We start from the raw sequence: 14,728 nt of genomic DNA, 5'->3' as shown, positions 1-14,728 counted from the left end.
TCGCGATCAGGACCGGGGTTCAAATCCCTCGACCGCACCAACGATCGCGATCAGGACCGGGGTTCAAATCCCTCGACCGCACCAACAATCGCGATCAGGACTGGGGTTCAAATCCCTCGACCGCACCAACGATCGCGATCAGGACCGGGGTTCAAATCCCTCGACCGCACCAACGATCGCGATCAGGACCAGGGTTAAAATCCCTCGACCGCACCAACGATCGCGATCAGGACCGGGGTTCAAATCCCTCGACCGCACCTACGATCGCGATCAGGACCGGGGTTCAAATCCCTCGACCGCACCAACGATCGCGATCAGGACCGGAGTTCAAATTCCATACTGCCTGTAGGGAATTTATATGTTATCCCCATGTCTGCGGAGGTTTTTCCTGGGGTTCCGGTTTCCTCCCACCCTTCAAAACGTACCAGGGGTGGAGCTTAATAAATTAGCGGCACGGACTCATGGCCAAAATGGCCTTTTACCGTGCTGTATGTCTAAATTTAAATAAAGGGGAGATGAGGGTTTCTCTGAATTACAGTACATGCGCAAATTTTTTAAAACTTTAATTTAGACGTACAGCATGGAAACAGGCCCTTCCAGCCCCTGACTCAGTGTCACCCAATTACCACAATTAACCTACAACACCTCCTTTCCCCCCCCCAATACATCTTGAAGAATGGGAGGAAACCAGAGCACTAGGAGGAAACCCATGCAGATACAGGGAGAAGTACAAACTCCTTGCAGACAGTGCTGGATTGGAACCCGGGCCTCTGGTGCTGTAACAGGGTTGCACTAACCGCTATGCTAACCAAATGCCACATCAACTTCTCCAGTAATGTCTGCTTTACAGTTGCTGAGCCCACACAACTGAGATGGTTAAAATTATTTGGGCTGGGTCACACCCATAACCCCCTGGTTTTCATGCATCCATGCGCTTGTCCAAGAGTCTTAAATGTCTCTATTGTACCAGCCCCACCACCACCACCACCACTGGCAGTGCATTCCAGGCACCCACCACTCTGTGTAATCTTGCCCTTGACTTCTCCACTAAACATTCCTCCCCTAACCATGTACAGATGTCCTCTGGGGTTTGCTACTTCTGATCCAGGAAAAAAAGTTGCTGGTTATCCACCCTATCTATTCCCCTCATAATCTTGGAAGTTATCTCTCATCCTTCTTCACTCCAAAGAGAAAATCCCTAGCTCTATTAACCTTGCCTCAAAAGACATTCTCCAATCCAGACAACATCCTAGTAAATCTCATCCCCCACACCAAAACTGCCACATTCTTCCTGTATGAGGCGACCAGAAATGAACACAATATTCCAAGTCTGGACTAACCAGAATTTTATAGTGCAACATTACCTACATTAAATCAATCCCTGACATACCATGCATAAGCCTTCTTATCTACCCTATCAACTTGCATGGCAATCTTAAGAGAACCATGGATTTGGATGCCAAGGTCCCTCTGTTGTTTCACATTGTGAAGAATCCTGCCATTAAGCATGTACTCCACCTTCCAAAATGCATCATTTCACACTTATCCAGATTGAAATTCATCTGCCATTACTCCGCCCAACTCTCCATCCTGCCTATATCCTGTTGTAAACTGCAACAACCTATTCCCGATCCACAGCACCTTCAACCTTCGTATCATCTGCAAACTTATCGACCCATCCTTCCACTTCTTTTTCCAAGTCATTTATAAAAACCACAAAGTTGCAGGGGTGCCAGAGCAGCTCTCTGTGGAACTCCACTCATCACTGACCTCGTTTCATCTGCAACTGCTGTCAGCTTTTTGCAGGCAAGCCAATTCTGAATCCTTGTGACTTTCTGAATGGGCCTACATGGGAGACCTTGTCAAATGCTTTGCTAAAATCCACATACACGACATCTAGTCCAACCTTCATCAATTTCTTTTGTCTCTTCCTTTCAAAACTCAATTAGTCTCATGAGGCACAACCTCAAAGCCATAATGTCTATGCTTGAGAAGACGAAGCTTCTCTAAATGCTCCGAATGTTTTTAAGAAGATCCAGCGCTTTCTCTTTCTTAATCCGTCCACCCTCCGCTCTAACCTCTGCCCTCTAAGATGGAGCCAAAAGGTGATGGGGAGAGCGTGCTGAGAAAGATGCTTCCTGAGAGGGGGAAGGAAGAGGACCATAGAAAACTACAGCACAGAAATAGGCCCCTTCAACCCTTCTAGTCTGTGCTGAAACATTCTTTTGCCTCGTCCCACTGACCTGCACCTAGTCCATAGCCCTCCATACCTCTCCCATTCATGCACCTGTCCAAATTCCTCTTAGATGTTAAAATTGAGCCCGTATTCACCGCTTCAGCCGGAAGCTCATTCAACACTCTCTCTACTCTCTGTGTGAAGAAATTCCCCCTCATGATCCCCTAAACCTTTTGCCCTTAACCCATGACCTCTGGTTTGTATCTCACCCCCCCTCAGTGGAAAACCCCATCTACATTTAAATTGTCTATCCCCTCATAATTTTAAATACCTCTATCAAATCTCCCCTTATTCTTATAGGCTCCAGGGAATAAAGTCCTAACCAGTTTAACCTTTCCCTGTAGCACAGTTCCTGAAGACCTGGCAACATCTCAATAAATCTTCTCTGTCCTCATTCTATCTTAATATCTTTCCTGTAGTTCAGTCACCAAAAATGCACAAAATACTCCAAATTTGGCCTCACCAATGTCTTATACAGAACATTACCAATCAACTGAGATTCAAATATCTGAAAGTTTTTCGGGTGAGACTTGATGTAACAATTTGAAATAAAGTTGGAAAAAAAACCCCACCATGCTCATGTGGGGCTATGGGGAATCAGTTTTACAAAGGAGACATTTGTCCACAGGTTACACATTAAAGGAAAGGATAACCTGATTATTTATAATTTGAAATTTTTTTTGCCATGAGTTGCTGCAACTTTGTGATAAATTGCATTGTGCCATTCTCAGAATTTGAGTTGAATACTGCGCTCTCTCCCCTTCCGCCCGCACCGCATTCTCTCCCCACTCGCCCACCCACGCTCTCTCCCCGCTTGCCCATCCGCACTGTTCCCTCTCTGAAATACCCTTTCAGCAGGTTGTTGAAATTCTGCTGAAGGACAATCCTTGTGCAATCTCCTACAACTTAAAGATGAGGTGAAACCTCGGGCTCCTGGGCAGGATCGGCGACGGCAGTGGGGAGGTGTCGGAGATCGGTGACAACCAATAAAAGTATTCTCCTGATGCTACTGGGGTGCTTTAAAGAAAATTCCCAAATATCCAAAAAATCTTTGAGATAGGTCTTGTCCCAAGCATTTTGGATAATGTTAAATGTACTGTACAATTTTACCATAGCATCCCAGCTCCTATACTCAATACTTTGATTTATGAAGGCCAATATGCCCAAAGCTCTCTTTACAACATTATCCACCTGTGGCGACACTTTCAGGGAATTATGTATCTGTATTCCCAGATCCCTCTGTTCTACTACACTTCTCAGTGCCCGACCATTTTCTGTGTATGTCCTACCTTGGTTTGTCCTTCCAAAATGCAACACCTCACACTTGACTGCATAAAATTCCATCTGCCATTTTTCATCCCATATTTCCAGATCCCACTGCAAGTTTTGAAAACCTTCTTCGCTGTTCATAACGCCTTCAATCTTAGTGTGATCTATAAACTTGTTGATCCAATTTACCACATTATCATCCAGATCATTGATATAGATGGCAAACAACAATGGTCCCAGCACCAATCCCTGAGGCACACCACTAGTCACAGGCCTCCAGTCTAAGAAGCAATCACCCACTTCTACTCTGATAATATCCACAGCCTTTTTGTCTACTTTTCTGGTAACCTCCTCAAAAAAACTATAAGATTGTTTAAAAATAACCTTCCATGCAAAAAGCCATATTGACTTTCCCTTATCAGTTTCTGGCTACCCAAATAATTGTATATCTGAGCTCTGAGAACACCTTCCAATATTTACCTACTACTGATGTCAGGCTCACCAGCCTATAATTTCCAGGGTTACTTTTGGAGCCTTTTTTAAACAACAGAACAATATGAGCTACTCTCCAATCCTCCGGCACACCACCTATGACTAAGAACATTTTTAATATTTCTGCCAGAGCCCCTGTAATTTCTACACTAGCTTCCCTCAAGGTCTGAGGGAATATCTTATCAGTCCTTGAGGATTTATCCACCCTTATTTGCTTTAAAACTGCAAGAACCTCCTCCTCTTTAATGTGTAGTTCCATTTCCTCACTGCTTCTATTCCTTATTTCCCACAACTCTATGCCTGTTTCCTGAGTAAGTACTGATGAAACAAAAATTAAGATCTTCTCCATCTCTTTTGGCTCTATACAATCTGATCTTTAAGGGGTCCAATTTTGTCCCTTGCTATCCTTTTGCTCTTAATATACCTGTAGAAACCCTGAGGATTTCCCTTCACATTGTTGGCCACAGCAAACTCTTTTTTTTTTGCCTTCCTAATTTCTTGAGGTTAACCATTTCTTGAGGTTTTTCATGCATTTTTCAAACCTGAGGCCCAGACCTATCCTTCTCCTAATTAACTTGAAATTAATGACATTATAATCACTGGACCCAAAATGTTTCCCTACACACACTCCTGTCGCCTGTCCTGTCTCCTTCCCTATAAACAGATCCAGTATTGCATTCTCTCTAGTTAGTATCTCTATATATTGATTTCAAAATTTTTTCTGAACATATTTGACACTCCAAGCCATCCAGCCCTTTTACTGTATGGGAATCCCAGTCAATATGTGGAAAATTAAAATCCCCTACTATCACAACCTTATGTTTCCTGCAGCTGTCTGCTATCTCTCTACAGATTTGCTCTTCCAATTCTTGCTGACTAATACAACCCCATGAGTGTGGTCACACTTTTCTCAGTCCTCAGCTCCACCAATATAGCCTCAATAGACAAGCCCTCTAGTCTGCCCTGTCTATAAAATTTTCCCTGATGAGCAATGCCACTCCTCCCCCTTTCATCCCACCCGTTCTATCGCGTCTAAAACAACAGAAACCTGAAACGTTGAGCTGCCAGCTCTGCCCCTCCTGCAACCAAGTTTCTCTAATGGCCACAATATCATAATTCCACGTGCAATTCCTCGTCTGCCTTTCTTGCATTGAAATAGATGCACTTTAGAAAATTTCCATCAACTACAACCCATTGACCACTGACAGTGCATGTAATTTTGACATATAATTTTTTTCCCTCCTCCACTGCTCTATCTGCTCTGGCACTCGGGTTCCCATCTCCCTGCAAATCTAATTTAAACCCACCAGAGCAGCACTAGTAAACTTTCCTGTAATGATATTGCCCTGCGGTTCAGATGCAAACCGTCCTGTCAGGACAGGTCCCACCTTCCCTGGAAGAGAGCCCAATGATCTAGAAACTTGAAGCCCTCCCTCCTGCACCATGTCTTTAGCCATATGTTAAGCTGCTTTATCCTCCTATTTCTAACCTCACTAGCACGTGGCACAGGTAACAATCCTGAGATCACAAGCCTGAAGGTCCTGTCCGTCAACCCAGCACCCAACTCCCTGAGCTCTCCTTGCAGGTCCTCCTCACCCTTCCTACCTATGTCAATGGTCCATATTTGGACCACAACATCTGGCTGCTCACCCTCCCTCCTGAGAATGCCATGAACGATCTGAGATACCTTGGACCCTGGCACCAGGGAGGCAACATACCATCCGGGATACTGGATCTCTTGCACAGAACCTCTTATCTATGGAGTACCTTATCACTAGAACTCACCTCTGATCTCCCGGTGGGTCGTCCCCACCCCCCCCAACGGTATCCAAAATGTTATTGAGGGAACGGCCACAGGGGTGCACTGCACTGCCTGCTTGTCCCCTTTTCTCTCCTGACTGTTACCCATCTACCCTCCTTCAGCATTGGTTTCCCTGACGACCCACATTCTGCAGAGGAGCAATCCTGCCTTGGCTGCCATACCCACTGTTTATGACTGGAGGAACAAAATTTATGAAACTGTATCTAAAACCTGCCCTTACCTGTTCCTACCTGCTGAATCCTCTTTGTTCCTTGAAAAGGGTGGCCCTTTCTTACTTTAACTCCTACTATCCTTCACCTCTTACCCGTTCTTGCTGAAGCCTGTTGAACAAAGCCTTTACACTCTGACTCAGTCCGCTCCCTCACTTTTAGAGTGATACACAGCTTTTGCCCCCCCAAGGACTCAGCTCCTTCCACCAAAGGGTGGGTGGGTGGCTGGCAGAAGGAAGATGTAGGTGACAGGTGGGGAGGTTGGCCCAGGGGAAAATTCTCCATGTGAAAAGGTTGTCACAAAGTCGTGATTTTGTCTGGCAGTTTGGTGTTGGGAGGACGGAAGGCTGAAGATGGCTTCCCAACCCCAATTAGCTGACCAAACCATTTGGTTTAGGACATCTTGCCTGCTAGTGATTAGAACAATTTAGCCAAGCAAATCATACGTATCCTCTAATTAATATTCCAAGTATCTGAGCCAGGTTCAAGTTTATTGTCTTTTTATATCTGGAACAATGAGAAGGGTTCTTCCACAAGCAAGTCACTTTGATTGTGTCTATTAGTCAGACAGAGTACAAGAGCGAGAAGACAATTGTGTAGTAGTGAAAAGGTTAATTGGTGCAAAGCAAGGGGAGCATGAGGGCACTATCGTGGGGTTCAAGTTCACCATCATCTGACTGTACACATACACAACCAGGCAAGACAGCCTTTCTCTAGGCCACGGTACACCAACATACACACATAATAATCATATATACATAACAATATAGTCTAAAATGAACATTTTGGAATGGGTTAAGGGACCCTCTCAGAAAACACCCTCACGGTGTGTTAAACAAGAAAGTCTGCAGACGTTGAGGTCAAGGGCAATACACAAACCTGCTGGAGGGACTCAGCAGGTCACGCAGTATCCGCAGGAAGTGAACGGTAACCACTGTTTTGGGACTGGGCTCTTTGTCGGCTATAAACTACTGCAGGCAGGCGTCTGAATGAAATGTTGGGGTGGGGGAGGAGAGAAAAAGCAGGGGTAGAAGGGGCAGGGGGAGGAACACACGCTAACAGGTAAGAGGTCATAAGTCGGGTGGTAGAAGAGGGAGAAAAAAGCTGAGAAGCGATAGGGCAAGAGGGTTGAGGCTAGCTCTCTGATGGAAGGAAGGGAAGGGGTGGGGAACTAGAGGAAAGGACACAAAGAGGTAAGGAAAGAGAAAATCTCAGGGGAGTATGTCTGTGTGAGGTTGGCTCTGAACCAACCACAAAGACTGGCATCAGGTGATCAGGACTCTTCCAGCTGCCAGGCTGAGAAATGAAGGCTTCCATCGGCAGGAAAAAGTAAATGCCTTTCCACCAAATACTAGTGGTATTGTATACTGGAAATGTCTTCAGCTGGATCCTTCGGATAATTAGCCTCGATAATTAAGTTTAGATATTAACAACAGCTTGTCTCATCAGGCAACACTACAAAATCAGCAGGAGTTGATAGTACCAACGACCCACATTGGGATTGGAGAGGTCCCCACAGTGAATGGCCAGACCACCCCTCACGCAGACAGCTCGGAAAAAGAGCCTGAGCCAGAATCGTCAGAAGAAGTGTTGGAAAATGGTCCCAAAGGTAGGGTTTGAGTTTGTGAACACCCAACTAATTGCTGGTTGAGGGTTTTTGCCCCGAAGATGCTGCGTTTTCCTTTGAAACCCCGTCCGCCTGTGTTTTCATCCAATCAGGCTGTTGGAGGCATCCACTTGGTCCACTGACCATTTTGCAGGGTGCCGTGTCAGTTTCAGTCTTCTGCACTGTCCCTGGCGCTTCGCAAGTCACTTTCCCTCGTCTGATCCGATTCTTTCTGAAATCTCTCCACCGCCTTTACAGGAATCAAGTTCAAGATCAATAACCCTCTTGTTTCAAAATAACATTTCTTTGCCTTGCCCTGTGTTTCTTTTGCTTGTTATTTTACTTCTTCCTTCCCTCTCCCCCCCCCCCACCAACAACTTTCAGTCATCTCTCCTCATTTGTCTGGTAATATTTATCACTTTTCGGACTTTACTGTATTTGCCTTTTTTCAAGATTTTGGATTGGTTTCCTGACCTACATTACGCTTACCGTAAAGCTATCACTGTGCCCACAGGACTTTCTACAAATTAGAATCTCAACCCCAATAATCACCTTAAAACTAATGGCATTATATTCGCCAGATCCAAAATACCATCACCTACCCTATCTCGTTCCCTGATAGAAGATCCAGTAACTGCACTCTCTGTAGTTAAGACCTTGTAGTTAAACTCCTCCTGAACACATTTTGACAAACTCTCAAGGTTATGGGAATCCCAGTCAATGTGTGGAAAGTTAAAATCACTATCTCAACTTTGTTTCCTGAAGCCTTTAGACATACAGCACAGTAACAGGCTATTTCGGCCCATGAGCCCGTACCTCCCAATTACACCCAATTAGCCTTCACTCCTGGTACATTTCCAACAATGTGATGAAACCGGAGCCCCCGAGGAAAACCCAAGCAGACAGCGCGGAATTCGAACTCTGGTCCTGGTCGTTTGCACTGTAATGACATTGTGCTAACTGCCACCGCTATCTGTTATCTCCCTGTAGATTTTCTCCTCCAATTCCCATTAATGTGGTCATTCCTTTCTCATTATTCCCAGATAGCCTCAGTAGACGAGCTCTCTCCTCTGTCCTGTCTGAGCATTGGCACGACATGTTCCCTGACGAGCAATTCCTAAAAGAACAGTTCCCCGTAACATTGAGGTACCAACCCTGCCCTTCCTGCAACCAAGTTTCACAAATGGCCACAATGTCATAATCATATGTAGATCTATGCTCTAAGCTCATCTGCCTTTCCTTCAATACTCCTTGCATTAAAATGGATGCAACTTTGAACCTTTCTATTTTTGTCTTTTATCGACAGAATTAACATCTGCTCTGACACGCCCCTGCAAATCTAGTTTAAAGCCCCCCCCCCCCACTTCCCCAGAGCAACACTTGCAAACCTTCCTGCAAGGATATTAGTCCCCTTCCAGTTCAGAAGGAAACCATTCTGCCAGTACAGGTCCCACCTTCCCTGGAAGAGAGCCCTCCCTCCTGCACCATCTCCTTAGCCACATGTTAAGCTGGATTATCCTCCTATTTCTGGCCTCACTGGCACTTGACGTGGGCAGCAATCCAGAGATCACAGTCCTGGAGGTCCTTGCCTTTAACCTCCCACCTAACTTGGTAAACTCACTCTGCAGGACCCCGTTACCCTTCCTACCCACATCATTGGTTCTGACATGGACATCCAACCTGATCTACTGCATTTGTTGTACTCCTCCACATTGGATAGAGCAAAAGCAAATTGCATGATGGCTCTGCCTAACACCTATGCTTTGTCAGTGGGTCCAAGTTAAAACTCCAGGTTGCCAGTTATTTTCATTCTCCTTGCCATTCCCACACAGACGTGTCTGTTCCCAGCCTCAACTGTTGCAAAGGTGAGGCCAAACACAAACATGAGGAACACATATTCTCCCTGGAAAGCCTTAACCACAACACCATGAACATCTAATTTTAGGTAACCCCCATAGCCATCTGATCCCACTGTTTCCATCCTTTAACCTACTCCTGTTTTTTACCTTTCTCTGTAATCTTCCCCCACTCTACTTGTCTTTCCCTTTTGCCTGTCTCTCCACCTTTCCCACCTTTTTTTTGATATCCTAACATCTATTGGCCCTCTTCTCCTTCCACTCACCACCACCCCCCTCCCTTCCATAGAACCCTACAACACAGAAATATGTTGGCCCTTCTAGTCTGAGCCACACTATTATTCTGCCTTGTCCCACTGACCTGCACCCAGATAATATCCTTCCTGTCCACTTAACTATCCAAATTTTTCTTAAATATCAAAATTCACCAATTCAGCTGGCAGCACATTTCACATACCCACCACTGTCTGCATGAAGAAGTTCCCCCTAATGTTTCCTTTAAACGTTTTCCTTTCACTAGTAAACTCTGTCCTTCAGTTTTTAACTCACCTAACCTCAGTGGAAAAAGCTTGCTTGTATTTACTCCCTCTGTACCGATCATAATTTTGTATACCTCAGTCCCATCTGGTCTCTCTTTGTACCACTGTGGACACCTTCTCTACATCAGATCCCATTACTGGCAGCCTTTGTCTCTAATCACCCAATCTACCCTGCATGAGTCATCTTCCCCCTTTGCCTGGCATCTGCCAATCCACTGCCTCTGTTCATCATGTTTCCCCACTGCTGGGTTCATCAATCCCATGTGGGTCCCCTCTCCCACCCTGTTCTCTTTAGACTGCTTCTGGATATCAGTCCTGATGGAAGAGCTTCTGTTCAAAACGTCGACCTTACAAACCTTCCTCCAAGGATATTAATCCCCTTCCAGTGCAGAAGGAAACCATTCTGCCAGTTCTCCCCCCAAAGCTCCTCGACCCACTGAGTTCCTCCAGCAGAGTGTGCTTAACTTCAGATTTGAGTGTCTGCTGTCTCCTGTCTGTTGCCTCTTGGTCCCTCCTCAGCTTCTTACCCCTACCCTCAATATATTTGCTTGCTGCTTTCATCTCAAGAACTGGTCCAGTCCCAAAACGTTGACTAACCGTTTCTCTCCTCTCCATGGATGCTGCCTGGCCTGCTGCGTCCCCTCATTTTTTTTTGCTCAAGATTCCAGCATTTGCATTTCTTTGTGTTTCTCTTCCGACTTTGGTCCCTATTTGTCTTCATTGCAAATCCCTTCCAATCTCTGAGCTCAATGCTGCATTTGTACTCCCACAGATGCAACTCCAGTTATCGCTGCGCCGTCCATGTGGACCCGACCACAGATCAAAGACTTCAAGGAGAAGATCCGACAGGACGCCGACTCGGTCATCACGGTGGGCCGGGGCGAGGTGGTGACCGTACGGGTGCCCACGCACGAGGAGGGCTCTTACCTCTTCTGGGAATTTGCCACAGACAATTATGATATAGGTTTTGGAGTGTGCTTTGAATGGACGGATTCGCCAAACACCACCGTGAGCGTGCACGTCTCCGAGTCCAGTGAGGAGGAGGAGGACGAGGAAGGTACTGCAGCCACCACCTCTGCGGATTGTGGGGTGGAGAATAAGGATGCTTTTGCTGTTCAGTCTTGCTGAGGAGTGGAGTGCCTTCCCATTCCAGGCACTGCATATGCATGTACTGTCCGTGGGTGCCAGCGGCCCTCTGCTGTCTGAGCAGAGCTCTTTTGAGCTTCTCTGATCTTGTCCTTCTGACCATACACCTCCTCCCCACCTTCCCAGTCTGAGAACACCAAAGAGGGTTCTGGTGGTCCCAGTAGACAGGTTAGCAAAGGAGCTCCATGTGTGTTGAGTCACGATTTAAGATGGTGTCGAAGGAGCACAGTTAGGACATCAATTTGCATATTCAAAACAGTGGTTCCACTGCACTTGGACTATAGTGTGCAGTTCTGGCCGCCACACTTCCAGGCAGGATGTGATTAATCTCGAGAGGGTGCAGACAAACTACATGGACGTGGAGCAGCATGAGTGGGAGAAAAAGAATCTTCAACGTTTCAGACCAGATTACATCATCAAAACTTAATTTGTCTTGATGAGAGGTTCTGGGCCAAAACGTTGACATTTCCTTATCTCCTGCTTGAAATTTTTTTTTTTAGTTTTAAAATTTTATTTACAGCCAGTTCCGGCTATTTAAATCCGTGCCGCTCAATTGCACCCAAATTAACTTCCAGCCCTGTGGAACTAAACCAGGGTACCCGGGGAAAACCCACGGAGACACGGGGAGAACATACAAACTCCTTACCAACAGCGCTGGACACCTCGATGTTCATCAAACCACCAAGTTCCTCCAGTAGGTTGTGTTTTGCACCAGCTTCTGCTCTCTTAGTTTGGAGGATTTGCATATCAGGAAAAGTTGGATGGGCAGGGTCTGTTTTCCTTGATGTGATGAAGTCTTAGAGGTGACCTGATAGAGGGATGTAAAATTAGGAGAGAGGTAGATAATATAGCCAGAGCCTGTTTCCCGTGTAGATGTGTCTAATACTAGAAGGCATAAGTTTAAGGTGAGTGGGAGGAGGTTGAAGGGGAATCTGGGGTGGTAAATATTTCACACGGAGTACTTGGCCTCTGGAATGAGAAGGAGACAACGTAAGTGGTACCAGGGCTGGTACTTGAATGGGCAGGGGATAGAGGGACATGGAATTACTGCAGGCGAGTGAATTAATATAGAAGGGCATGATGGTTTGCAGAGATGAGATGGGCCAAATGACCTGTTTCTCTGGTGCACAGCTCTGAATCTATAAGCTTATTGGGCCAAAGGAGTTGTGACAAATCTGTGATTTACTTGCCTGAGTTTTAGTCAGCGTTGAGAGAAAGTTAGTGGAAAAACATAATGAGTTCATGAAAAGCTAGATGTCAGAAACAAAATACTGGTAACTCCAGCAGGTCGGGCAGCATCTACAGAGAAGGAAACCGAGTTCACATTTCAGGCTGGAAGTTGAAAGGTGGGGAATTTTTGAGCTTTGGCGAGGTCAGGGTTGCTGTGGTGGGGGGGGGGGAGTGGGGGGGATGAGAGGTTAATGGGCAAGAAGGCGACAGTGTGTTGCAAATAATCGTTCAGGCTCTGCCAATGGACTGGGAAATAGACCAAAAAAAGTTGCCAAGATCACCAACAGATGAAAATAGATCATAACCACACAGTACAGGCTCTTCAGCCCACAATCTTGTGCCGACGACATAAACCTACTTGTCAATCTAAACCTTCTCTCCCTCATACCCATACCCTTCTATTTTTCTTGCATCCATGTTTCTTGTTATGGGCCCAGAGGACCCCAAAACCCAGCAGCATAGAAAATAACCGAGACAAATGGTTACTTAAACAAAAGTTGCTTTTAATTTTCTTTACACATGAAAACAGGATCAAACTTTAACTTATTACTATTAACTTAACTTAATCCCCTTCCAATTCTAAGCCCTCGTGTATATAATGTGTGTATATGTTCAGGAAAGTTCTTTGATTCACAGTCCAATCTCACTTCTCACTCCTCCAAGTTCACCAGTATCAGGCAATTCTCATTCTGTGCACAGAATTTAACATTTATGAATTTTCACCTGGCTCTGGTGCTTAAATGGTTACTGCTCTTGTTGGTTTCAGAGAGATTTGTTGCTCTTTGGACACACACAAACTGATTTCCTCTGATCAGCCACTTCAGTGTCTTGCTGAAGAAACCTGCCCCATCATGGGTTTTCCAAATGATAACCTCTTCTTCCAGGTCACCACAGAGTTCCTCTTGTTTCCCTTATTTCAGAAGAAACCCTCTAGCCAGCCGTTTCCTCTTGTAAGGACTACAACGGGCTGAACTCAGAACTCACAAACTGTCTTCAAAATGGGGTCTTCAACAGGCTGCCAGCTTGCCATGTTGCAGCTTCCAATCCTTGAAAGATCTTATTAGCACTTTGGGCTTCAGTCCGTTTGCATTTGCTTCTAAAGTTCCTTCCAAAACAGTCCCTTTATCTTCTGCAAAGCCGCGAGAGCCTGAATGACTGGCTTCAGCAAAGCTCTTGCATTTTAAATGAGATGTTTCTCTGTTTGTGAAGTGACTTACACTAAACCCTCACAATCTATCTTTAACGCAAAAATGCATGCCAGCCACCCACCAGTCTCTTTTTTTTTTAAAATCTTTCCTAAACTTTCCTCCCCTCTCCTTATACAGATGTTCTCTAGCATTTGCTCTTGTCGACCCAGGAAAAAGATGCTGGCTCTCTACCCTATCCATGATTGGCCAGTCTGACTTACATAAAGAATTCGATACCAAGTCCAGAAGGCTGCAGTGATGCCCAGACAGACAATGAGATGTTGTTCCTCAAGATTCTGTTGAGCCTCCTGCTAGCAGTGCAGCAGGCCACAGACCAACAGGTCAGAGTGGGATTGGCCTTTAAGTGGCGAAGTACCTGAGCTTGGGGTCTTCACTGCAGACAGGATGTAAATGCTGCTCTGTAAACACAGCCCTTTTGTTTCCTCACTGTTGAGGAGAACCCACTGAGACCTGCATGACTGCTCTCTGGATCTGAAGAGGTGCAAATGAATGGCTGCTTCACCTGGAAAGGACCGTTTGTATCTTCTGATGGTGGGAAGGCAAGAGGTGAAAGGGCAGGTGTTGTTGCATTTGGCTTTGCTATCGCATGGGGATCATAAGAAATTGAAGCAGGAAATCAGCCGTCTGGCCTGAGAGACAAGATCAGAATCAGGTTCATTGTCAAGAGTGTGTCAAGAAAGTTTTTTTATGGCAGCAATGATGTTGTGCATGACCGGTGCAAAATTCCTATTAATTACAGTTCCATAAATACAGTATTTTAAAAAAATATTTAGTGCAAAAAAAGAAAAAAGTAAATTGTCTGTTCAGAAATCTGGATGACAGGTGGGGAAAAAAGCTGTTTTTGTAACATTGGGTGTGTGTCTTCAGACTTCTGTGTACCACCTCCTTGATGGTAGCAGTGAGAAAAGGGCATGGCCTGTGTGGTGAGGGTTCTCGATAATAGAAGCTGCTTTCTTCAGGTACCATATCTTAAGGATGTCCTTACAGAGTGAAGACTGATGCTCGTGATGGTTGAGTTCACTACCCTCTGTAGTCTTTTCCTGTCCTGTGCATTGACACCTCCCTGCCAGACAGTGACGCAACCAGGCAGAATGCTCTCACAGTACACCTGTAAA

General features: G+C 45.5%; 1 protein-coding gene across 1 annotated transcript in view; it reads left to right on the top strand.

Annotated features, from left to right (window-relative positions):
- Positions 1-14,728, top strand: part of acbd3 (acyl-Coenzyme A binding domain containing 3) — a 114,935-nt gene that overhangs the window by 85,476 nt on the left and 14,731 nt on the right. The window contains exons 6-7 of the mRNA XM_069887825.1: positions 7,478-7,637; positions 10,802-11,086. Of these exons, the coding sequence (XP_069743926.1) occupies positions 7,478-7,637; positions 10,802-11,086 (445 nt within the window). The remainder of the gene's footprint in view (positions 1-7,477; positions 7,638-10,801; positions 11,087-14,728) is intronic.

The sequence above is a fragment of the Narcine bancroftii genome, chromosome 6, assembly GCF_036971445.1.
Source record: "Narcine bancroftii isolate sNarBan1 chromosome 6, sNarBan1.hap1, whole genome shotgun sequence".
NCBI classification, from domain to species: Eukaryota; Metazoa; Chordata; class Chondrichthyes; order Torpediniformes; family Narcinidae; genus Narcine; species Narcine bancroftii.
Note: the sequence above shows the minus strand (reverse complement) of the source record. Positions and strands in the feature narration are given on the sequence as shown.